The sequence below is a fragment of the Haemorhous mexicanus genome, chromosome 6 (genome assembly GCF_027477595.1).
Source record: "Haemorhous mexicanus isolate bHaeMex1 chromosome 6, bHaeMex1.pri, whole genome shotgun sequence".
In the NCBI taxonomy this organism is placed as follows: domain Eukaryota; kingdom Metazoa; phylum Chordata; class Aves; order Passeriformes; family Fringillidae; genus Haemorhous; species Haemorhous mexicanus.
The window spans coordinates 32604977-32627467 of NC_082346.1; the positions used below are offsets into that span (position 1 = coordinate 32604977).

At 37.7% G+C, this 22491-nt stretch overlaps 1 protein-coding gene across 21 annotated transcripts in view; it reads right to left on the reverse strand.

The window, feature by feature from the left end:
• Positions 1–22491, reverse strand: part of GPHN (gephyrin) — a 271793-nt gene that overhangs the window by 3830 nt on the left and 245472 nt on the right. For 11 of the 21 annotated variants that reach the window (XM_059849761.1, XM_059849753.1, XM_059849760.1 and 8 more), the window contains 5 exons: positions 15538–15609; positions 6196–6283; positions 4126–4199; positions 1404–1468; positions 27–130 (listed from right to left, as the gene is read on the reverse strand). In XM_059849761.1, the coding sequence (XP_059705744.1) occupies positions 27–130; positions 1404–1468; positions 4126–4199; positions 6196–6283; positions 15538–15609 (403 nt within the window). The remainder of the gene's footprint in view (positions 1–26; positions 131–1403; positions 1469–4125; positions 4200–6195; positions 6284–15537; positions 15610–22491) is intronic. The other 10 variants (XM_059849766.1, XM_059849764.1, XM_059849762.1 and 7 more) reach the window with 1 other exon arrangement.

The window sequence follows — 22491 nt, forward strand, 5'->3', positions numbered from 1 at the left end:
TTTTAAACAGAGGACAAGCTTCTTACCCTGGCTTTGATGATGGTGGGCCGAGGATCCAGGATACCCTGCATTTTCCTCAGCGCAGGAACAACAAAGAGATTGCAGGTGACAACAGCTGACACAGGATTGCCTGTAGGACAAAAAACAGTTGGTGGTGATGCCCTCTTGGTTTACTCTGAAATGCTGAAAGTGAACTTATGTTTTATAGCAATTCCATTTTAAAGGACTCTACAGAGCTTTCCATGCAATGTACTGCATACAGTACAGACTGCAGAGGTGTGTGGCAAGGGGCATGTGGCAAGTCCCCCTTTTGAAAGCTACACTCTGGATGATGTGTGCTGAGGTCCTGCTCTGACCAGAACTGCCCCATGTTCCTCAGGCCCCACCATTTGCCTCTGTTCTTCTGCTACCTTTGTCCTATCCCTAAATTTGTCTGGGGCTGGAGCAGAATTAATTGTGCATAGTTATTGTCGCTACCCTCACAGGGCTCTTTATTCATGACCAATGGTTCCCAGACACCAAGGGAAGAATAACTTTCAATTCCCTGACAGAGTAGAAAAATGCTTTAGGACAAATTCTGAGGGGAATTCTACTGATTTATATGTTTTCTGTTGACTCACAAAAGAGGTGTTTGAGCACCTGTCAAACACCAGCATCTTACATAAGTGGGCTTCCCTAGACAACAGTTTTAAAATAAATACTATGATCAGATGGATGTTCCACTGATCTCTACCCTGGAAGGAAATGTACTGCAGTAACTAGAGCAAGAGAGGGTAGAAGCACTGGAGATAAATCTGAAAACCACCAGCTTATCAAGCCATCAAGGATTGCTTGTGTAGTCAAAATTCATGGAAAGCCAGAGCAATAAGAATAAAATAAATTCCTCCTCATTTAGAAGGACAGAAATCCATAAGAAAATCTTTATTCTAAACAAGTGCTTTCCCAGGGCACAGCCAGCAGCGGCGCAGCTGTGCTGCCCTCTTTTGGTTCCACAGCATGAGCATGATAAACAAAAATATCCCATATATGACATGTTCCTTGGCATTCCCTAATTTTTGTCTCCATTTTCAGTATGTCAGAGTGGATGAACAGACTTACACCCACAGGATGTTTATGGTGAAGGTGCAGGGAGCTGTAGGAAAAAACACCCCTGTGAAAAATAGAAGGAAATTGTTGGAGGGAAGAAATCCTAAGACCTGTACCAGAAAACTCTGAGGACAGGGACAAAAAAGAACTCCATAGCACATCCCTGTAAGTCCATATCTTCTGTAAATTTCCGAGAAAATCTTATAGGTACCTTCCTTAGGGGCCAACACCAGGCACAGGTGCTGTGAAGTGTCACTATTCTGTTTCATGTCTGACATCTATGCACAGCAGCAAAAGTAATCCACAAAACATCTTACCTGGAAGTGCAAAGATTATTTTTCTTACGCCGTCGATATCCAGAGTTGCAAAAGTTGTTGGCAGGCTATGGAAAAAGGAAGTTATTTAATATCTGCATTAGAATTTGACTGAACATTATTGTATTATTTAAAATATTTGCAAAAGAAAATAAAACAGAACAGGACATCTCTCTCTCAGCAGTTCATTAGAACCTGCTGGTTAGTCCATACTAGAGGTAGAATCCTCTCTTTATGGTGACAGAATAATTTTTCTTGATATTCAACTCTTAAATTTTAAGTACAGAAATTTGGAGAGGAAATATCTGAAAGGAAATTAACTAGAAATCAAAAATCTAAATCTTGTCTTCATGCTAGAAGCCAATTAACAATGAAGTAATACTGGAATTATGCCATTACAGAGCTGTGTTTGTTTTTCATATAAGGGTTCCCAATTTTTTATAACGTTGGTGACTCTAATTCTCTTACTCCAGTCTCTACAACAGTACTACAAGGGAGCAGTATTTCTGAGCAGCTGGTCTGCAGATGAACAAATTCAGATACCACAGGCAGAGCTGCAGCCAGGTGACACTCAGGTCTATCAATGAGGAGCTCTCTCTGCCTTTCAGAGCTGCTCAGTGATCTTTGGTGACTATGTTACACAAATAGGACAGCAATGTGGCAGCTCAAGAATATGGCTGGCAAAGAGAAGGGACTCATCCATGAAAAAAGAAATTTATGTTAGAATAATCCTTTCAAACGTTAGAAACTATACTAGGAGCAATAATAAGGCTGGTTTCCTTGGCTTTATCTTGAGCTGACCACTTGCACCTGGTCAGCGGATGACAGTTTACAACTTTGAAGATTTTCTGCACTTTGATCATTATCAGCTAGTTTTGTATCTGTTAAGACTCATCAATATCCTAGTTTATCAGGGGAAGTTAGTGTTTGACGTTCCTGTTTTAAAATGCCTCTAACATGATGGGAACTCTGTGCCAGACCTCCAACTGTTGTAACCAGTGCACAAACCAATGGACAAAAAATTGAATTGCTAATTCATATTTACAGAAACTCTAAATTCTTGTATGACACTTCAACACTATCACTGAGGTAGAAAGTTTCAGTACTTCCTTCTGTCAGTGCAGTTAGACAAGATAACCTTACAGGAGCTCAGCAGCTTTCAGACCAAGTGGAGGGATGGTAAATCCCAAGCACCACCCTGCACTCATGAAGCACATCAAACACAGGCATACTAAGAATTCTGACTTCACTCTTGGAACTTACTCAAGGGATTTTTTCTCAATATAGTAACCACAATCTACAATCTTTTAACATGAAGTTAATGAAACCCAAGATACAATATTTTCTATTGCACTACAGCTAATGAAAAAGAGAGGGCTTACATTCTCAGTAAGAAATGATGAGCAAATGTTTTGGTAGCAATAAGAAATGCCTTTCTTGTGGCATAAATTGAAAAGGGACATTTAAGGTAAAAAACCCATTTCTTGAAGTTTTTCCAGCTAGTTATTAAAAGTTTATTGCTGCAGGTCTACAGAGGAGTCACCAGGAGAAAAAATTCCATTTGCTTACAAGTAAGCCAGAACCAGAATTTAATATTCTGAATTCTCTAAATCGCGTTACCCATTTTGTCAGCAGCAGAGATTGGAGTGCAGATTCTGTTTCTGGGAGTTCCCTGCATTGGTTTTAGCAGTACAACAGAAGCAGTGAGCAATTTCTATGCCTGGGCTACATCCACCAGGGGAAGAAACAAGCTTTTAGCCTCACTCATTCCTTTTGTGGAAAGGAGGTGGTGGTGGGAGCAGCACAAGCACCAAGCCCACACGCAGTTCTTTACCAGACTGTACGCAGAGACAGTGAAAGTATTTGTCTGTTTTCACAGCAAACACCCACTTGCAGCTCTGCTCCGTGACAACAGTTCTGGCGAGAGGGAATCATTCTGCAAAGCTGTGCTTGATCTTGTGTAGCTGGACCATTCTGACCCAGCTTGCAAACAAACTGCTCTCCATAGGGAATGAGGCAGAGGTGCAGATATCTTTCTGCTCTTGCACTGTGGAGAAAAGGGAACTCTCTATTTTCAACATGTGTGATTTTCATTCTCTTTGCAGAGCACACTTTCAGACTCACTGATGAACAGTGCCACCGCATAGGAAAGCAATGCTTTTCTATGAAAAGCTGAAACAGTTTCCTGGGGCAAACTAAACACATAAAGGACTCTGCTTACTTTAAAATTACTATGTGCAATATGCCAATTAGACAAAGCCTTGTAAATTACCTGTCATTCCACCTCTCTCAAGGAACTGCTTGTAGGAATATAAATTATGCAAATTTTGAAGTGAAATGAGATACTCTTTAAGCAAACTGTCCATTTAATGTCCTTATATTTCCTGGTTATTTCATGGTAATGCCAATGTGAGCTCTGTGATGGCACTGAAGGCTGTGGCAATGTTTATACCATGCTGCTTTCCCACCAGTCCCCAAACCTGATCTGCAGCAGTTATCAGAGAAATATTTCTTACTGATAAAAAATAATCTCTCTGTTCCAGTTAATTTCACCCATAAAGATGATGACTAATCTGAAGAGCACTGATTTTGCTGCTTTTCCCACATGTATTTATCCTGTAGTTAACAGTACATTTGGAAAAGTGAAATCTACTGAAGCACTTCACTAGGATATTTAGCCCAATGTAGCCTCCATCTAGGCTGCCTAAGCAGAACGATTTCTTACCCAGGTTTCATAAAAACTCTGCCAAAGTGAATCTGTGCGTGAAGATCAATATCCAGCACCTGTTTAAGATAGTCCTGTTTAATTAAAAAAAAATAAATTAAGTAACATCAAAGTGGCTTTACATCATCTAAGCATTCAAAGCAATTAATTAATATCAAATGAAGATGAAAATTTGCATATCCTGAAAGTGCTACAAGCCCAGTGGGGAATTTTCAGCATTTGAAAGAAAGTGTTTTGGAAAAGAAGAAGTAAAGAACAGATTCATTTAGGTGCCAAACCTGACTCCAGAAGGACATATATTTCCTTAAAATTCATCTGCAGCATCAGAATCTTAGAGTCTTAGAGCACCCCACAAAAACCTACTACTAAAACATTCTCTATGTCAAAGGTGGAAAAAAACCTTTATGATTCAAAGCTAAGACTTTAAATGATCAAGGTATTTAAATTTTGCTATGGAAGCTATCTAGTTGTTGATTTAGACATCTCCAACTACTTTTGAAATCAATAGTGTACTGCAGAAATCATAGTTTTCCAGGATACTGTAAGGATTGTCATTTCTTGGGTCGAATGGGCTAATTCACAGTGGTGGGGTTTAACATTCCTTAGAAAGAAAAAACTGTAGGTGATTTGTGAATGAGTTCAAGATTGATCCAGTTATTAAAACAAATGGAATTACTTGTTTAATCTTTATTGACAATTGCTGTGCCTAAAGATGCAGTACCCTATCTGTTGTGTTAAGTGAGGTTAAACATGTGGGCCATAGCAGTCACCTGTGAAGACAGGCTTTGAAAGCAGTAAATCTGAAACTCCCTGGCAGTTAGCCCTTTATTTTGTGCATGTGTGTGTTCAACTCATTTCAGCCAGATGTTAACTCTCAATTATTACTTCTAGTAACCTCTCCTTTACTTTCTGTTTACTGTTTGGATGTTCACAGCTATTTCATGAAAACTGTAGAAAGCTCAGTATCAGAGGGCAGACCATCAGTGGAATGTAGAGCCTATTGACCTTAGACTCTTGCCTCAAATTCAGACTGGGGAGAAATGAGTGGAAAGTCTGAAAGTAAGACCAATCAGCAGTCCAGCCACTTCTCAGTGTTACTGTATCTGCACTATGGTGCCACATTCCCAATTTAAAGACCAGTACCTGTCCTTGATTATTTTTCTAGGCATACTGGAGACAATGGGAGTAATTGAAAGTTATTTGCACTGGTTTGATTAATTATCCATTTTCATTATGTATCCAATGATATGATTTCTATCCAGAAAAGTAAACAAAACCAGCACTCATGTTTCCCCCCTCCTAATCACCACCTTTAGTATCTGTTAGTAATAAAAGACGTTTATTTTACCTGCCAAACTCACAGATTCAGCTTGGGATCAAAAAGTAATTTGAGTTTTCCTTTGCATAAGTCATGATTAATAAATGTCCTGCAGGTTCATCTATGCCCCACCAGCATCTGTGTATCCCTATTTTCTCTGATGGTTTTGGCACAGGGATAATCAACAGAAACTCTGTTAATCAACAATTCTGTTAATGATTCAAAAGGCAAATATATCAGCTCGCTGGATCTCATATGTTCTCTCTGTAGGACTATCAGGTGCAAAATGTGATAAAACTATTTTTGTAACAGATAGAGCTTTGGCACATTCAGGAAACAGCTGTGCTGAGTAAAAAATATGCTATATATATATACACTCAGGTTGCTTTTCAAAGTACATTAATTCGATCCTTTTACCTGCTCTAAAAATAAAGTCTATTGTCTTCATGTGCTATTAACCCAGCACCTTCCTCATCTACATAAATCATTCCTTAAATAAAAACACACTTGTAAATCCCTCACATCAAGAATTAAAAGCTTTTCTGTTGTACTATGTCAACTATAGTACAGAAATAAGAATGAATGGAATGAGCCTTGAAGAATGTTTTCTTCAGTAATTCACATGTAAGTGTTCCAATAAAAGTAAGGTCCATTTTTAATAAACATTAATACAAAAGTAGTAGCTCGGACGACAGACTCTGGTTTGAAATTCTTACATATATTGTAGGAAGTGAAACTTAAATTTTGCATACCTTTTCCCCCATGGATACACCTCCTGATGTAATGATCACATCAGCACGGCTGATACCCTCATTCAGTGCATTCAGTAAATCATCTGGGCTACAGGAAAGAGCAGGCAAGCAGATTAGTGGCATGGAATCATTATGAGTTGTAATATAAGTCTGTGTGCACACATACAGATGCATATGCACACTTGTTTTAAGAGAATAATACAAGCACTTTTGCTTCTCAAGATTCCACACTGTTAATTCTAGTCAAGAACTGCAATCTCATTAAGTGAACCCCACATTGTTTGGCACCTTTCTGTCTAAAGTTTGCAACAGGAACAGTGGGATACTTTAGACTGGGACTGAAGAATGCTATTACGAGTGTCTAAGAGTATGCAATTGGCACAATAGATAATAATACAAATTGTGACTTCAGTGAACTGACAGGGATGTATAAAGGCACCTGACACATGAAAATTACTGACCACCAAGCAGGCTGCAGTACTACCTGTCTAGCTTATCTGATGTGTGCAAAAATGGGGATGAGGCTCCACTTCAAATTTTCATCAGTGAAGAGAGGGAGTATATCCTTTGTTTCTCTTCCCTGTTAGGGGGCTCTGCAGCAAAACCACCTGTACATATCCACTTCAGCTTGCAAAAACACAATCCATGCTGTTAAAAGGTCTATTTACCTTCATGAGAAACAGTGCAATGGGAGCTATGACATTCTTCCATACAAAGAGCATAATGTGAAGGAAATTAGTGTCCTAACGCTTTTCTTTCCATTTTCGATCTAAACTGGAAACTTTGAAGCAAGCATTAGACATTTAAGAGCAGTACTGATACTAATACACAGCTTCAGGGCACGCAGTGGAGAAACTCAGTAATACAACTCACACAGGTCCAAAGGAATCAAACCCAATTTCCAATATATTAAATTCATACTTTGCATTTTACATTTGTGAACTGACCAGAAGCTGACCGGTTGCTATGACTGTGTGCATTCCTTCAACAGCATGTTTTCAGTTCAGTGATCCTGAAAGCTTTCATGGGAGGCTGTTCCTACTTAGAATGCCATTGAAAGAATGGGCAATTACACTAGTGACTGTATGAAGGCCTTCACCTGGAATACAGCACCTCAGGTAAATACCACACTACAATACAAAACGCCATTGAGGGTGATGAAAAAAGGCTGAAAATGGCATGAGGGCTATCCTTTGAGAGCTTGGGTGTATTTCATCCGAAAGTAGAACTACAGCAGTAATTTTGGAGTTTGAGATGAAAGCATAAAAATTAGGAACATTATGCCAGTTCTAGCTGACCTTTCAGAGACTAGCAGAAACTCTGTGTTTCCAGATGTCTCAAAAAGAAAAATCCTTTCCTCTAAGCATCCTTTCTTTGCCCATGGTTCAGTGAAATACAAGCAGCAGCTATCATGATGTGCTGCTGTGCGCAGTACAATTTATGTGATGCAAGAATGAGCGCACTCCCTCACTGAGTAAATAGCTCAGTGCATGCAACCTTGCACATGGCTCATCTCACCAGAGAGCCCTCCAGTGTCCTCTACCCTGGTTATGCCTTACAGGCAGAGACTCAAGACTCTTTCTCCACAATGTCCAGTGACTGAAGCACCACGTTCTTTGGCATCACAATGCAGTCATCCTGCACAACTTTATTATCTATGTTGGGTTTCACCCCTCTCTAGGGTCAGATTGCTTTGTAAGAGGTAGGCAACAAGATACAGCAGAAAGATTGTAGACTGCAATCAATAGGATAAAATTACACACTACCCTTTTTTTTAAAGGAAATAGTGGCTGCAGTATTGTGGCATGCCATCATGACTATTGTTTAGGGTACTGGGTATCTTGGATACTCTTAATGGCCTACAAGGAACACCTAAACTGTTTTCTTTGGGAGAAAATAACTGGGCTTAAGCAAAACCATCTCCTTTGTTCTTTAGGAAATGGAGACATTTTATCAGCTGCCCCTTCTGAAATCTCGGGAACAGTTTCTCCGAAACCCAGCACGAGTCCTCACTAGTCATTGAAGGAAAGGAGAAAAAAGCAAGTCTGCTGTTGGCTACTTCTTCAAAACCGATTGTCTTGTATTGATCCACTAAGTAGCATCTGTATGTAACAAGATATTATTTAAGATTATTATAGAGTTTGTAATAGGAAAAGTATCTCAAGATCTAAGTATTCCTTAATCCTTGCCAACAAGGCTGCTTGGAATGCAGCAAGGAATACATATTCATTACCTAGGTCGATATTGGCATTCCTGAGGCTCGGCAGACATATGCCACTATCACCAGCCTAACACTGCTTCCAGTACATTTTTCTCATTAGGTTGTGATGGAGCTGAGGACCTTATCTTGAACTTGCTCCGGGCTGTTTCATTTTATCTTGTTTAATTATTTAAAAGTTATTCATAGGTAGCAAGTCTACCTGTCTGGGGACATGCTAATTCTGGATAATGAAGTGGGCTTGCTTTCGGTTGTGGTTTGAGAATAATGGAAGGAACAGTAGAAAGCAAACAAGTATATATTTAACTGTTGTTAAAGTTAAATAGAATGGAAATGCAGCTACTTACATAAGGAATATATAATATGTATTTGTATATATATGTAATCACTCAATAAAGGAAAAAAAAAATCAATAAATCCCCTTCCCCCTCCAAATAAGCTTAAATTCAAACCAGGTGAGGACTCAATTCATGTCTTTCCTTATGAGGACAGCATACCACTGGAATAGTTCATCATTCGGGTATTTTAATTTTGTCATGTAAAAAGCTGTATGGACTTGGTGCATTTTTAGAATTTCCAGTAGAATGATCTGTATAATATACTTTTCTTCACCATTTTTAAATTCCTTTCTTTATCACCTGAATAGTGCAAGGCATTAAAAAATTGTATCGTTAAAACTTATCCAGCAAATAGCACTGCATATCATCTTTAATATAGTTACAAAATTAATTTAATTATTTCAAAAGGAAAGATGTGATAGAAATTTTGTTGCAATAAACGAAATAATTATGTTAGTTTAGTTTTTATTTTGAAAAAAGGAGACAGAATTCCCTCCCTTGCCATTGCAGAAAATATCTCTTTTTTGGACATTTTTGGCAGACTTCTTTTGTCACTCAGGTCTGCTTAACTTTATGTTGTACTTAAGGCTAGTAATTCCATGACTCTGCAATTAGCACCAAACACTCCTTACAGGAGTCCCCTGTTGCAGTCTTCAATCAACACTGTGAATATTTCTCTCACCTTTAGTGGATTTAATGCAGAGAGTTATTACTCAAACTGCATACTAACACTGAGTTGATATAATCAGATAACAAGATACTACTTCTTGTTTCATTTGTTGTGTAACAGTGAGCAGCTGCTCCTTTAGATTGAAAAAGGAAATAAAAGGAAAGGGAATAAATAATGGAAACTATTAGATTCTGAAAGAATAGACAAGACGTCTTTGGCAACTTAGCATAGCATGACAAGATTGTTTTGAAAGGCAGGTGACAAATCACCATGAAGCTGAGAAATAGCACTCACTGTCTGAGCAGGTACAAATCAGAAGCTGTATTCTGAAGCAGGGCAGGGTACCAGATTAGCTAGATTAATGGTCTAATTTACTACAATAAATCCTTTAAAATATCTTGTCAAAGTGCTATTCTTGGATTTTTTTCCTTCATGGACAGAACTGTAACAAGTGTTTGAATATAATGGTGAATACATAAAGTAGATTTTGATGGGAAGTCTAATTTCCAGATGGTAAAATTACTGTTTCATTTGGCGATTTTCAAAGTTAGAGTGACATTGTGCACAAAAAGGGAATGTGCTTTTCTAACATGCTGCAACTTATTAAAAAAGTTATACTCAGATATGTTTCAGACCACATCTGATCATCTTTTGTTAATACCTTGAAGAAAATTTGTTATTTAAGGACTGCATACAGTTTATGAAACTATATATATACATAAATAAGGAACAAATCCAAACTTTCAACACCTGGAGCAGATTGTGTCTGCACAAATATTATGTGCATTGTACACACATTTTTGAAACTGCATAGTAATTTGCATAAAGAGTGCATGTATTTTTAACTACATCTTTATATTCTCTGCTAATTTTGTCAGGGTGATAAACAGAGTCTCCACTCTACTATCCCAGTTTTCTGATCCTTCTTGTTCAGTTTTGTGGAACAGAATGAGCAGAACAATCTGGAAATTGGTTGGAGGGTAACTACTGTGCAATGGCAGCAGCAAGTATCCAGTAAGCAGATGTGTGACACTTGCTTTCATTGATTTGAAGAGAGGACTTGCAGCATGGCAGTACAGCAGGAACACCTTCTGGATTCAGGAAAACTTCTGGTTATCAAAGTTAGTTTGTGGAAAACTTATTCAACACTTGAGCTGTCAAGTAAGCTGTCTTTGAACTGAAAAGATATACAAGAAAGCTTAAGAGCTTGAACAAGAAAATGATGCAAGCCTCATTGAAATAGACATCAGGCATGTAAATTTTCTCCTTTCCACTCTCAAAAGAAATAGCTACATTATAGTTAAGACCAAAGAATTCTCTGTTTTTAAAGTGCCAGTTTGAAGTACCCTAAATTACAGTGTAATTTTCTCTTTCACAGAGAAATCAACACATGTTAATTCACTTTTGTTGATCCTATTGTTGTGTTTCACTGTCATTAATTATCAATCTGTCAGCTTTTTCTGTGATACAACCCTTAACAACAGCAGTTTGATACATGCAATTAAACCGCTCAGTTTGATAATTTAATATAGAAAACAAATAACAGCAAATGTTAAAAAAATCACCTACCACTCTACAATAAAATGAGAGATCCCAGTTAAAAATGGGACTGGAACCTTTAGTTAGGACTGACTTATCAAGCCATTGTCACAGTACAAATCCTATAGTTCATTACTAATTTCCAGGACCATTTCCACCACTTTCTTTTGTTCTTTACCACAGGAGTCTCGTCCATTCCATGTAACCTCATTACCTGACAGTCACTTCCTGTCCTCGCTGCCCACTGCCACACACAGCTGCTACTGTGGGGTGACCAACAGAAGCACTCGTGGCTGTTGCATTTCTCTATGCAGCAGTCTGGGCTTTTATGAACCCAGGTCTTCTGGTAACCTGTACTTGCAGAATGTGTGCATGCACCATCACAGTCAACACCTTCAACCTGTGTGTTTTACAGAGATGCTGGACACAGATACAGAAAGATACTCATGCACCATAATGCACCAGATGCATGCACAAGTGTCTATTGTGAGTTTAAAAGCAGAGCTGGCCAACCTCTTGCCTGCTGTTTTACTTTATTTGAAAGTATCTCAAGTATTTCAGTTATATGCTGGAAGACATGATTCTTCACAAATTCTGAGGAGCTACAGATTCCTGGACACACAGTGAAAATGGAGGTGCTTAGCAGTGATCCTACACAATCACACCAGAGACCAAAGTAGTCCACCTGCTTTCTAAACTACAGTAGTTGACTGTAAACTTCAACTAGAGGTGCCCTGAGCTTAGCACATTCTGGATATGTTCCCACAAACTGGCAATAGTGGTTTGTACTACTTTTGCATCTCAGGAAGTCTCTTACCTGTTAAAGAGATGTTGCAGAAGAACAGGTTTAACTGAGGTACAAAGACCTGCTAGAAATTCCCCTTGCATGCAAAGACCCCAGCCAAACTTCTAGTTCTACCTCCAAAATAACAAAGCATTTGCCAAATTAAAATTTTCACCAAATAACCAATGGACTACTTGTTGTATTCAGAGATCTCATCAAGCTCGATGACATTTCTTCTTGAGGAAAGATGGGGTATGGATTTGATCCTTTAAGATTAACTCTCATTTTTTAACTGCTCATTCAGCTGAGGTGACAGATTTCAAAATGAATAGATGAATGCAGCGAGGCATAAAGACAGAGTCTGTCACCCACTTCTCACCTCATGGCCAAGAGGAGTATTTTGCATATCAGTGATTTGCAGGATGCAGAAGGGTGCATAGATGCCATTATTTTTAGCCAACTAAAATCCACCTTCTGTAGAATATAATATCAGATATAAATCAATGAACACATTTCACTGAATGCAATTCAATGAACGGATATTTGATGGTAATAGGAATTCTGTGTTTTGACTAGTAAGGTTTTTGAAAGCAGAAGAAAATCCAATTTTGATGGTGTATGTGGTAACATATGGACACACTTCTGAAACTGTATTTGTTTCAAAATTCTCAAGTGTATTTCATCATGCTCTCATAATGTATCTTCTTCTACCTTCTGTGGTATTTCCCTGGATCACTCTGAACAGATGCAGTATGTTTTCCCTAGGAAAATAGGCCAGCTTGTGAGGAAAGCTGGAATAATTACAGCAGCTTTTGGCTTGTTCAACATAACTGTAAGGTTTGTCTATTTGACAGAAATATTAAATATCTGTCTTTGGTACTTTTTGCTGTTCCTTTAGTTGGTGCTGAAAATATAAATGTTTTTTATAATATTCTTTTTCATGTTACATTTATGAACTTTTAAGGATTTTGGTTAGAGGCCTTCAATTAGAGATCTTCAACTTTTTGCTGAAGTAACCATGATGGCTGTCTAATGCCTTCAGTGTTTTTTTCTATATCAGGATGATAATAGATTTTCTTCCACAGTTTCCTTGACCTGCTTCAGAAGACTCCCACTTATATATATGCCAGAATGACAAAATATCAGGGAGGTCAGAAAAACAGATAGCCATGGGAGTGCTACAGGAACAAGTCTCATGCATAGAAGCCAGGTGCTTATGCACTGTGGGCACACTCCTGCATGAAGGGCCCTCGATCACATCCTTGTCTGCTGCTTGTGTACATTCAGCTGCAAGCATTTCAGTGTGAATTGTCATTTTTTCCATAAATGCTAAAAGAACAGGACCAAAGCTTTGATAACAGCTGTCTTCAGTTGCTGTGCCATTGTACTGACTCTTGAGTACTTAATTCACTCTAAATCCAGTATAGTGTATGTCCTTGAGTGTAAGAAGCAGCCTGAGAGCTGCTGGTTTCCACTAATTAAAAAACTATCCCTGGCCATTTTTGCTGGCTGAAGATAATGAACCTTATCAGTACACTTACCAGAAATCCATTAGTTTTTCTAAGAAATTGGACGGGATTACACAGGTAAAGATTTTTATTTTATCCTCCTCCTTACAAAGGAAGTGAGTCAATATGGATTCACTGAAAAGTTTTCACTTTTTAAGTGCACTGGTGAGTCTGAAGGGTTCTGCAATTATTTCATTAAGAGCACTCATGAAATGAGAATTGGCTCATACTGACACAACTGAAAGTAAAATATATGATGGATGTAATTAGTGCCAGTTGTTTACATACAGCAAATAATATCACCAAATCTGGCACACAGTCAAATGGCATTGTAATCACTGAATTTCTTACCTTTTCATTTTACTTTGGCTTCAACTGTAAGAACAAATTTTAAATAAATTTAAAAGGAATTTAAAATGATTTCCTTCCCCCTGAAAACTGGTGTAACTGCTATTGATCTACAGTATGAAGGTCTCTAGGACAGGTAGAAAGGCAGTCCCTAAAGCAATGCCTCAAAATGAAGGCTTTCTCAAGGAAGCTCCACCCCTTACAGAATTATAACTTAATCGCTTGGAAAATTGTCTGTCTTCAGAACAAAAATTATTTGAAAGCCGCAGGTTAGAGACAATATAAAAAGACCTTTAAAAATTCTACGTCATCAGCTGTGTTCTAAAACAAATAGTTTTTTTTTTTAGAAAACACCACATGAAATATGGCATTGATTTTTTTTTTTTACTAAAAAAATTAAAATTCCCCACTAAGAGTAAACTACAGTGTTAGAAATAAGTGAAGGAACTGAAAAACTTATCCTATTTGAGACCAGCAACTTAATTTTTTTGACAGCTGCTAGTTAGTGGAAGGAACTAGAATTTCATTTGTCCCTACAATACTGGACCATATTCCTTCAATACAAAGATGTTTTTAACATAACAAAATGCCCATTGCCTTTTCTCCTGCTCTGGAAGCAGAAGCATTTTTTATTGCTCATGCTTTGGGTAGGAAGACTTCTAGGGGCTGGTTTTTGTTGGTGCTTTCCCTCACACTGCTTAGAAGAGACCAAAGGCTCATTTAATGTTTTATGCAGTAGCAATAAGGTGTGAACTGACTTGTATGGAATTCCAAGTCCATCACCTGCTGGTAGATTTCATCTTTTAAGTAATTTCAGATCAAGCAGTCTGTATCACATTCTTCACATTAATTTAAAATGCTTTAAATACTGAAGATTCTCATAAATTTTTTTTTTTGATGTGTAGTATAGCAAGAGGCTTAGTCCATTACATGAGGAAAACCTAGATTTATAACAACCTGGCTTCAGCATGACTAACTAATTGCTAAACAAGAACCAGTTTTTTGAAAGCCAAGGATATGGCAGATTGACTCAGTCATGAGAACAGCAATTTGTTTTCCAGTATGCAAAGCAAATATTAAGCTATAACCCAATCCTCCAACTTTTTCTTACAAAAATGGGCCCTTTTACCCCAGTGAGGACCCCACATGTGAAGTTTTCAGGTATTAGTCTTTGATAGGATTTTCATTTCTTTTCCACCTATTTTTTATTTCCTACATGAATGAAACGATAGAAACACATTGTTTCTGTTAATGGAGAAAATGACAGGTGGTTTATTCTCCCTGTGTCATCACTCCTGCTCCTTGGGCCTGTCTGTGTTAGAGGGGGCAAGTTCTGAAAATTAATCTATATTCATAAACCATCTCCCTAAGTAAGATGTAGTATATAATTGCATATGTATTTTGGAAAAAATACATAGTGCATAGTTTAGAGATTTCCTGAATATTTCAGCCTGCTTTAGAGATGATCAGCATAGTGGTGGAAAACCGAGTATGCAGTATCATAGACTCACAGAACATCCTGAGTTGGAAGGGACCCACGAGGATCACACAAGTCCAACTCCTGTTACGACTGAAGAATCACAGCAGCGACTTCCCTGGACTCCACTACTACCTTCAAGCAGGATTTTTCCTAATTGGCTCAGTTTTTAAAAGGGAAAAGCCTTGATGGATAAAGATGTTTGCCGCTACTGATGAGTAATGTAAACATTTTCATTTTAGCCACGTTGTGGAGCCATGTAAGTCTACAGTGCACTGGTGCATAAGAACTTAACTGAGAAGGCAGTGCTACTTAATGGAGAGAATAAAACACCATCTGCTCCTGTAGGCAAATTGGTTGGATGTGTGCTCCAAGCTCTGCCCTGACAGACACCTGGCCGAGCCTGCCTGTGAGCATGCACGTGCCTCAACGTCCCAAGTGGTTTAAAAACAGTGCTCACCAATCTGGTAGGCCTGTCTCCGCAGTGTTCTGGAAGCTCTGTGTCCCTTCTTCTTTAAAAACATCTGGCTTCCTGAGGGTAAAGGAAGCAGAAGGGGTATAATAAAGAGCCAGGGAAGGAGAGAGTCTCCTGGGGTCAAAGGGAAGCTCTGTGCCCAGCTGTGTCCCCCTTGGTGGCTCTAGATATTCAAAATCACCGTGGGAAATGCTTCCTCTTTGCAAGGCCAGCCAATGGGAGAGAAAGGGAGTGCACGGGAACATCTTTCTCTTACAGTTTGGATGGGCTTCTCCCAAGGAATGAAGAGCAAAGTTATGGAAGTATTTAGGCTCAACTGGGCATGCCAACAAAGCATAGTTCATCTTTCCTTGCAATGTCTATGGAGAAACTTCTTTACTCTTGACTTCAAAACAAAGCAAAAAGAAGTGTTAAACAACTTGATGTTTTGGAAGGAGGACCACAGATAATGGGAAAATATTTGGAGATGGGCCCCACTGAAACATTTTTACTCACACTTTTAGCTTCTTATTCAGGAAATAGGTCTCAAGGCATAATAACTGTCACCGTCTTAACTTCAAGGGGGAAAGAGCTGTAATTATCCTAATTTTATAACTCCATAGTCAATAAAGATGCCACTTCATTCATGAGAAGCTTCACACCCTGCTGCAAGAGGCAGGATTAGAAAAAATGTCCAAAACTGAGAAAGTTACTCCTATCAAGACCTTATTTAAAACAATTATTGATTTGTTATGAATTCCCAATTATGAAAGCAGCATTACCTTTTACATATACTTCTTCCAAGTCAGTTTTTCTGTGAAAAAACTATTTTTAGATAGTGTCCTTTGTAACAGAAACATGAAATTAATAGAAATTATATTTTTATAGTCTTAAATGTAGAGCAATTAAATGTTAAAAATATTCATTGGACATGAAGATTTATAAAAACACCCTTAAAAAACCCTGAAATCAGATATTCATGATTGACATGGACCATGACATCAGACATCACTGTGTGACTCTTGAGCCATTTCTTTGTATCAGCTGGCTGGACAGTTAACAACAACAAAGTCAACTTCCCTCCTCAGTCCATGGCCAGCTGATCCTGCACAAGGCAGCTTCAGCCTGGCATTTCAAAGATCACTTCTGTGCACACTCATGTCCTGTCTGACTGGGGAATGTGACAAGAAGACTGGGCCAGTGTCCCTACACTACTGTTACACATGCCCAAAGTCACTGCTAACATGAAATCTAAAATCCTCTTTTATCACCTTGTAAATCCACACCATGTTTCTCCTCATAGTTCATAAAGAGGGTCTGTCAGATTGAATGCATACTAATGTTGGTAGGAAGTGATGGAAAAATATTCAAATTATTCAGGTTAAAAGTTTAGATGTCCATTTCTTTCTGACAGGCTTCCCAAGAAAGCCATTTCCTAAAATGGCTTCAGTCTCTCATTTTCTCTTCTATTCATTGACAGAGTAACAAAGTCAATCTCTATTTCTCAAAACAGGGACCCCGTGTCATGAAGTGACACACAAAAGACTTTCAGATTTAATGAATGGTCCCAGATTCTGGTTTAACCACCAATGCTATGGACAGCAGTCTCAAAAATCCAAAATCTTTTCCAGCATGATGCTAAGCTCTGTTGTATAATTTCTGCTGGTACTAGTCTTCTGATTTTATGCTTCTACTATGTATTGTCCATTAGAATAACATAAAAATTAATTCAATTCTCTGAAATAATACTTAAGAGATTATTTGCAACCAGGAGAAATAACTCTCTTTTTTATGATTTAGTATTTAAAATAGTGTGAGAACCTCCCTGAACTTCCTTCTGTTTGAATTGTAAATAAATAGACAATCTCACTTTGAAGTGAATATCAAAGCATTTGATTTAGTTTCCTAATAACTAATTACGATCACTGTTAAAATTATGCTTTACTTACACTCTGAATCAGTCTAACTTGAATACACAGGCATTGCTGCTGAAATAGAGACCTTGTTCAGTTTGTTCTCCATGTGCCTCAGTATTACTGGAAGGTAATCAAGTGATCTTGTAAGAACATCTGTTGAACTAAGCAGCCTGAGTTCTGGTATTACTTTAGTACACAGTTCACCTTTTAACCACTTAAGAAATCTAATGGTTCTTGTCCTGGGAATACAAAGGTGAGGACAAAATTAACCTTCTAATTCTAGAGGAGATTAGCTCTTTATATATATATATATATATATATATGTGCTAGAACTTGTATTTAGATGATTCTCAAATATTTTCTTAAATCTTTACTTCTTAGGATATAAACCTTCAGCCTTTAAATTTTACCTATATTCTTTAATCCTCTATATATCAATTCATATTTGGCTGTATTAACAGTATACTTAACCCAGTTTTCTAAGTGATTCCTACCACTGACACAGTGACCCATCTTCAGTGTTCACCACTTCTTTGATTGTTCTGTATCTACTGCCTTTATTAGTTTTCATTACTTTCTTCTAGGATATTAGTAAAATGTCAAGCCTCAAAAACTTCTCAGTGACTTGGGCACTCAAATTCCTATATATGCTCTAGGCATTAAGAAGGTTGAAAGTCATGTAAGTGAAGGATACTTTGGCCTCTAGAAGTTGAAGTTCTCTTGAAAACAGAACTTATCTCTGCATGGACTTTTAAAATTGGTAACTTAAGCCTCAAAAACAGACCATAAAAATAGTAATTTTTATTTTCCTACAACAAGCAGATTCCCTCTGCTTTCAAAGATAGGATTTTCAAAGCATTCTGTCCTCTTCATTATCTGCTCTTTACTGTCATGTGCTACTACTGAGCTGTGATTCTAAACATGCTGATTCAGGAAGGAGCCCATGCTTGTGTTGAACACAGGAAAGTGACACACTGCTGTGCATTAGCTTTGCACCTGTCACCTCTATAGCATGGAATTTTATTACTTGTCACACTATATATTTTCCTTCTGGTACAAAAGACTCCCTGGGACTTGCACTGTCCCATTTCACAAGTTCTTTTTTCACCTTTGTTTTGGCTGAGACATTCCTTTGTGATTTTGGAAGATGTGCATTAGATGAGATGACTTGTCAATATGACAACTTATTTGAAGATTTCCCTAATGATTATCAAGAGTTGTTGTGACAGATATTAAACATTTCTGCTTGAAAAGGAGAATATTCTTGACAGGGCACAAGGAAGGAGAGGACATCCACATCTGAATCACCTTCAAACCATTACTCTGTGTCCCTGCATTCATTAGGCTATGATCAAAATTGATAACAGCATTGTTTTTTGCGTAGAACTGGAAGTGAAGTCACTTTAACAAAACCTAATATTGTGACATTTAATGTATGATCTTTCCTCTAACAAGCATTTTCTTGCAGCCACTTGTTAAATGATACTACTACTACTACTAATTTTGTTCACAGTAGATTTGCTTTTACCCAAGCTGGCATCAAGCTGGAGCAGGGAGAGACTAGGATTCTGTGCCTGGATTCTGCCCATAACTCATATTCTAACTCACATGATGATATATATCAGGCATGAGAAATTTTGGAGTTGGAGCAGTTTCTCCACTCTCCTCCCTCCACTCCAGATGTCCCACCTATATTATAACAGTAGTAATTACATGCAAGCCTCACAAATACAAAAGATTTAAACCTTTTTCTTGGGATGACAAACTTAAAATTGAAGCTGACTAAATCCTTCAGTAAGATTTCAGTATCCATTCTAGATTTGAAGAGATTCTATCAAAGCTTTTATTTTAGGGATATCACAGAGTAATGCTGTTACAACAGCAAGGGTGATTTTTAATAGGTTTATCTGTCATTTAGGAGCTCTATGTCCAACAGTATGTCAAAAAGGAGAGGTAAACAAATAAGAGACTAAACGCTTCCCATGTAGAAAAGCTCTAATAAACTGCTGATTTAATAACTATTCAGATAAATCTTTCAAGCAAGTGATGAAATAATATGAATTTCCTGAATTTTTCTCCTAAAGAGAGATTCTTTCTCTCTCCACTGTGAAATCACAGACTCATAAATGAAAATGCTGTTGGAAGCAACTAAACATTATACATGCCTCTGAGAAAAATGCTAAGGGAATTAGAAAATAGGGAAAAGAATGCAGAGAAGAGGGAAATGCACTCATGTAAACAAAGGTAAAAGCAGAGGAAATTGAATTCATTACATACGTGATCAAAATTCCTTAGCAAGCTTAATAAGAAAGTCTCTCATAGAAGACAAGCTGTCAAAACAGAAGATGACTTGGTAAAACAGAGGCCCATCCTGCAGCAGATTTTGCTAGGGCTAAACTTAACACTTTAAACAATGGAATACAAAGAACAACACAAATGAAATAATCAGACACAAAAATATCCTGACAATTAGACTTATACAGATCAGATCAGAAATGCAACTTCTTTTTATCATTGGTTTCCAAAAAACCAAATAAATTCATAAACTATAAGCAAAGCAAATGAAAGCCTTTTTAACTTGGTCTTGTTATTAGGAGGCAACATTGAAAAGTACATTGGAATAGCAACTTTAACTGGCCAGGTGTTTTTTTAATTTTTTAGCAAGTGTGTCTGAGATTCAGACAAAATATGTAAGACACAACAGTAACAACAATATCAGAAGGGTTCTTCCTTTCCTTAGTTTTGCATTTGTTTCTTGTGTTTGCAGTAGCTCTGGAAATGGATTTATCTTCCATTTCTACTCAGAGATGTGTGCTTTTCAAACAGCTTGGCTTTTACGTGCTGAGAACAAAAATAGAGAAAATTTTGGCTTCTGGCCAGACCTAACCAGCTATATCACATTCCCAGGTCTCTTTTCTCCTATTGCTTTCTTCTAGGATTTCAACTGTAAACTTTATCTATGGGTTTTGGAATGGCTGTTTTTTATTTTGAATATTGAGTGATATATACAATTTATGAGAACAGAAATGATGGTGACAATCTCAGAAATCATTAAAATGCTCCCAAAAGAAATATAATATTGGTTTCAAATGAAAGTACAGCTTTAGGCAAAGTCAGACTTGAGTGGTCAGTTCAAAATGTAACTTCACGTATGATTAATATGCAAAAGCATCTTAAAAATGCTTCGAGCTACTCTTCAGAAACCCAGACATTCAGTGTGCTTCCCCATCTTTTCACATTTATCACAATCCTGGGCTTTAAAGCAGCTGGACAAGCTACTTAAACACCTCTGAGTGATTTGTATGCTGAAATTACACAGGAATAACCTCTAAGTTTGTCTTTGCAAATACTACTCTAAAAACATTTTTATGCTTGAATATTAGATCTGCAAATATGATTGAAGAGGATTTCCATGGTTGTTAGAAACCTGACCCATTACAGCAATTGTAATACTCAACTGTGCTCCCTATTAGCTGCTGTCTCACACTCCATTAGTGCTTATGGTGCACAGGAAGTGATACTCCCAGTAAAATTAAGCAAAATTTACCCCATGAAAATTGTATTTAAAAAAGGAAATGGGAAAACAACCATCCAAATCTAAAGTATGGGAAGGAAGAAATATATAACATGATACATAAAAAAAAAAAAAAAGGTACAAGTTTTAAATTTTTCCTTCTGGAAAGTATGTTTCTACACCAGTATTTTTACTGCACCAGTAGATATTGCAGGCATATAAAATCTTCCTGTTTTTCAATGTCTGGATACATATTATACACACAAAATACACATATATATGAGCACACACAAACACACAGAATCATGGTTTAACTTCAGTAAACCATAAAACAGACACTAAAGGCTTGTTCCTCTCTTCTACAAACATGCTAACTAAAGTGTCAAAACTGTACCCTTTGTAACATCTTTCTGCTAAGTCTCCTGCACTTGTTCAAGTGCCACAGTACTCCATCAAATCAGTCATGTTAGTCCAGATATATGTACTGAAATATTTATAGTGCATGGGCAACACTCTGTTAGCTTTATTACAAAATGAAATAACACTGTACTTCTTATCAAACTGATTTACACAGTTGGGTTTTCCTTTTGAGTGAAACAGAACTGCTGGTGCATTTTGCTGTAAAGATATGGATTGGGCATGTGAGTGTGGAAGAATGGCAGAAGACTTGCTAAGACTGAATCCTGACATCTGGTGCAGAAGATTCTTAGCTAGGTCAACAGTACTGAATTATTCTTTCAAAAGTTACTGCAAAGAACACTCTGCCATTGGAGGCTCCTTATTTCTATTCTATGAGCTAAGGTAATGACCTCTGCAGAAGCTGCCTTGTTAGCATGAAACAAAAAAAAGCAGAAAACCAAGCATTTAAAAAGAACTGAAACTACCTTTGCCAAGGTAATGCTATCTCAAGACTCAGAGATCATTTTAGTAGCTAAGATTCAAAAGAATCCACCTCTCACATAACTGAAAGCAAAGCTGCAGGCACTTCCTTAGACTGATATATTTGTTTGCTGCCTGGTGTTCAGCTAGCATCTTACAAGTAAAAAAAAGGTCATAAAATACACTTGTAAAAATTATAGAAAAGCAAAAAGTTTGCATGGGCCTTAAATCTCACTCACTACAAGAAAGACATTCCAAAGAAGAGCAATGAAGCTGTTGAAGGATCTGGGGCACGTCTGATGAGGAGTGTCTGAAGGACCTGGAATTGTTCAGCCTGGAGAAAAAGAGGTGCAGGGGAGACCTTATCACTCTCTACAACCACCTGAAAGGAGGGTATAGCCAGGTAGGGATCAGTCTCTTCTCTCAAGTAACTTGTGATAGGATGAGAAGAAATGGCCTCAAGTTGCAGCATGGGAGATTTAGATTGGATATCTGGAAAAATTTCTTCTCTGAAAAGGCCATCAAGCATTGGAACAGGCTGTCCAGAGAAGTGATGGCGTTTCCATCCCTGGAGGTATTTAAAAGACGTGTAGGTGTGGCTCCTGGGGACATGGTTTAGTTGTGGACTTGGCAATGCTGGTTGGTCTTCAT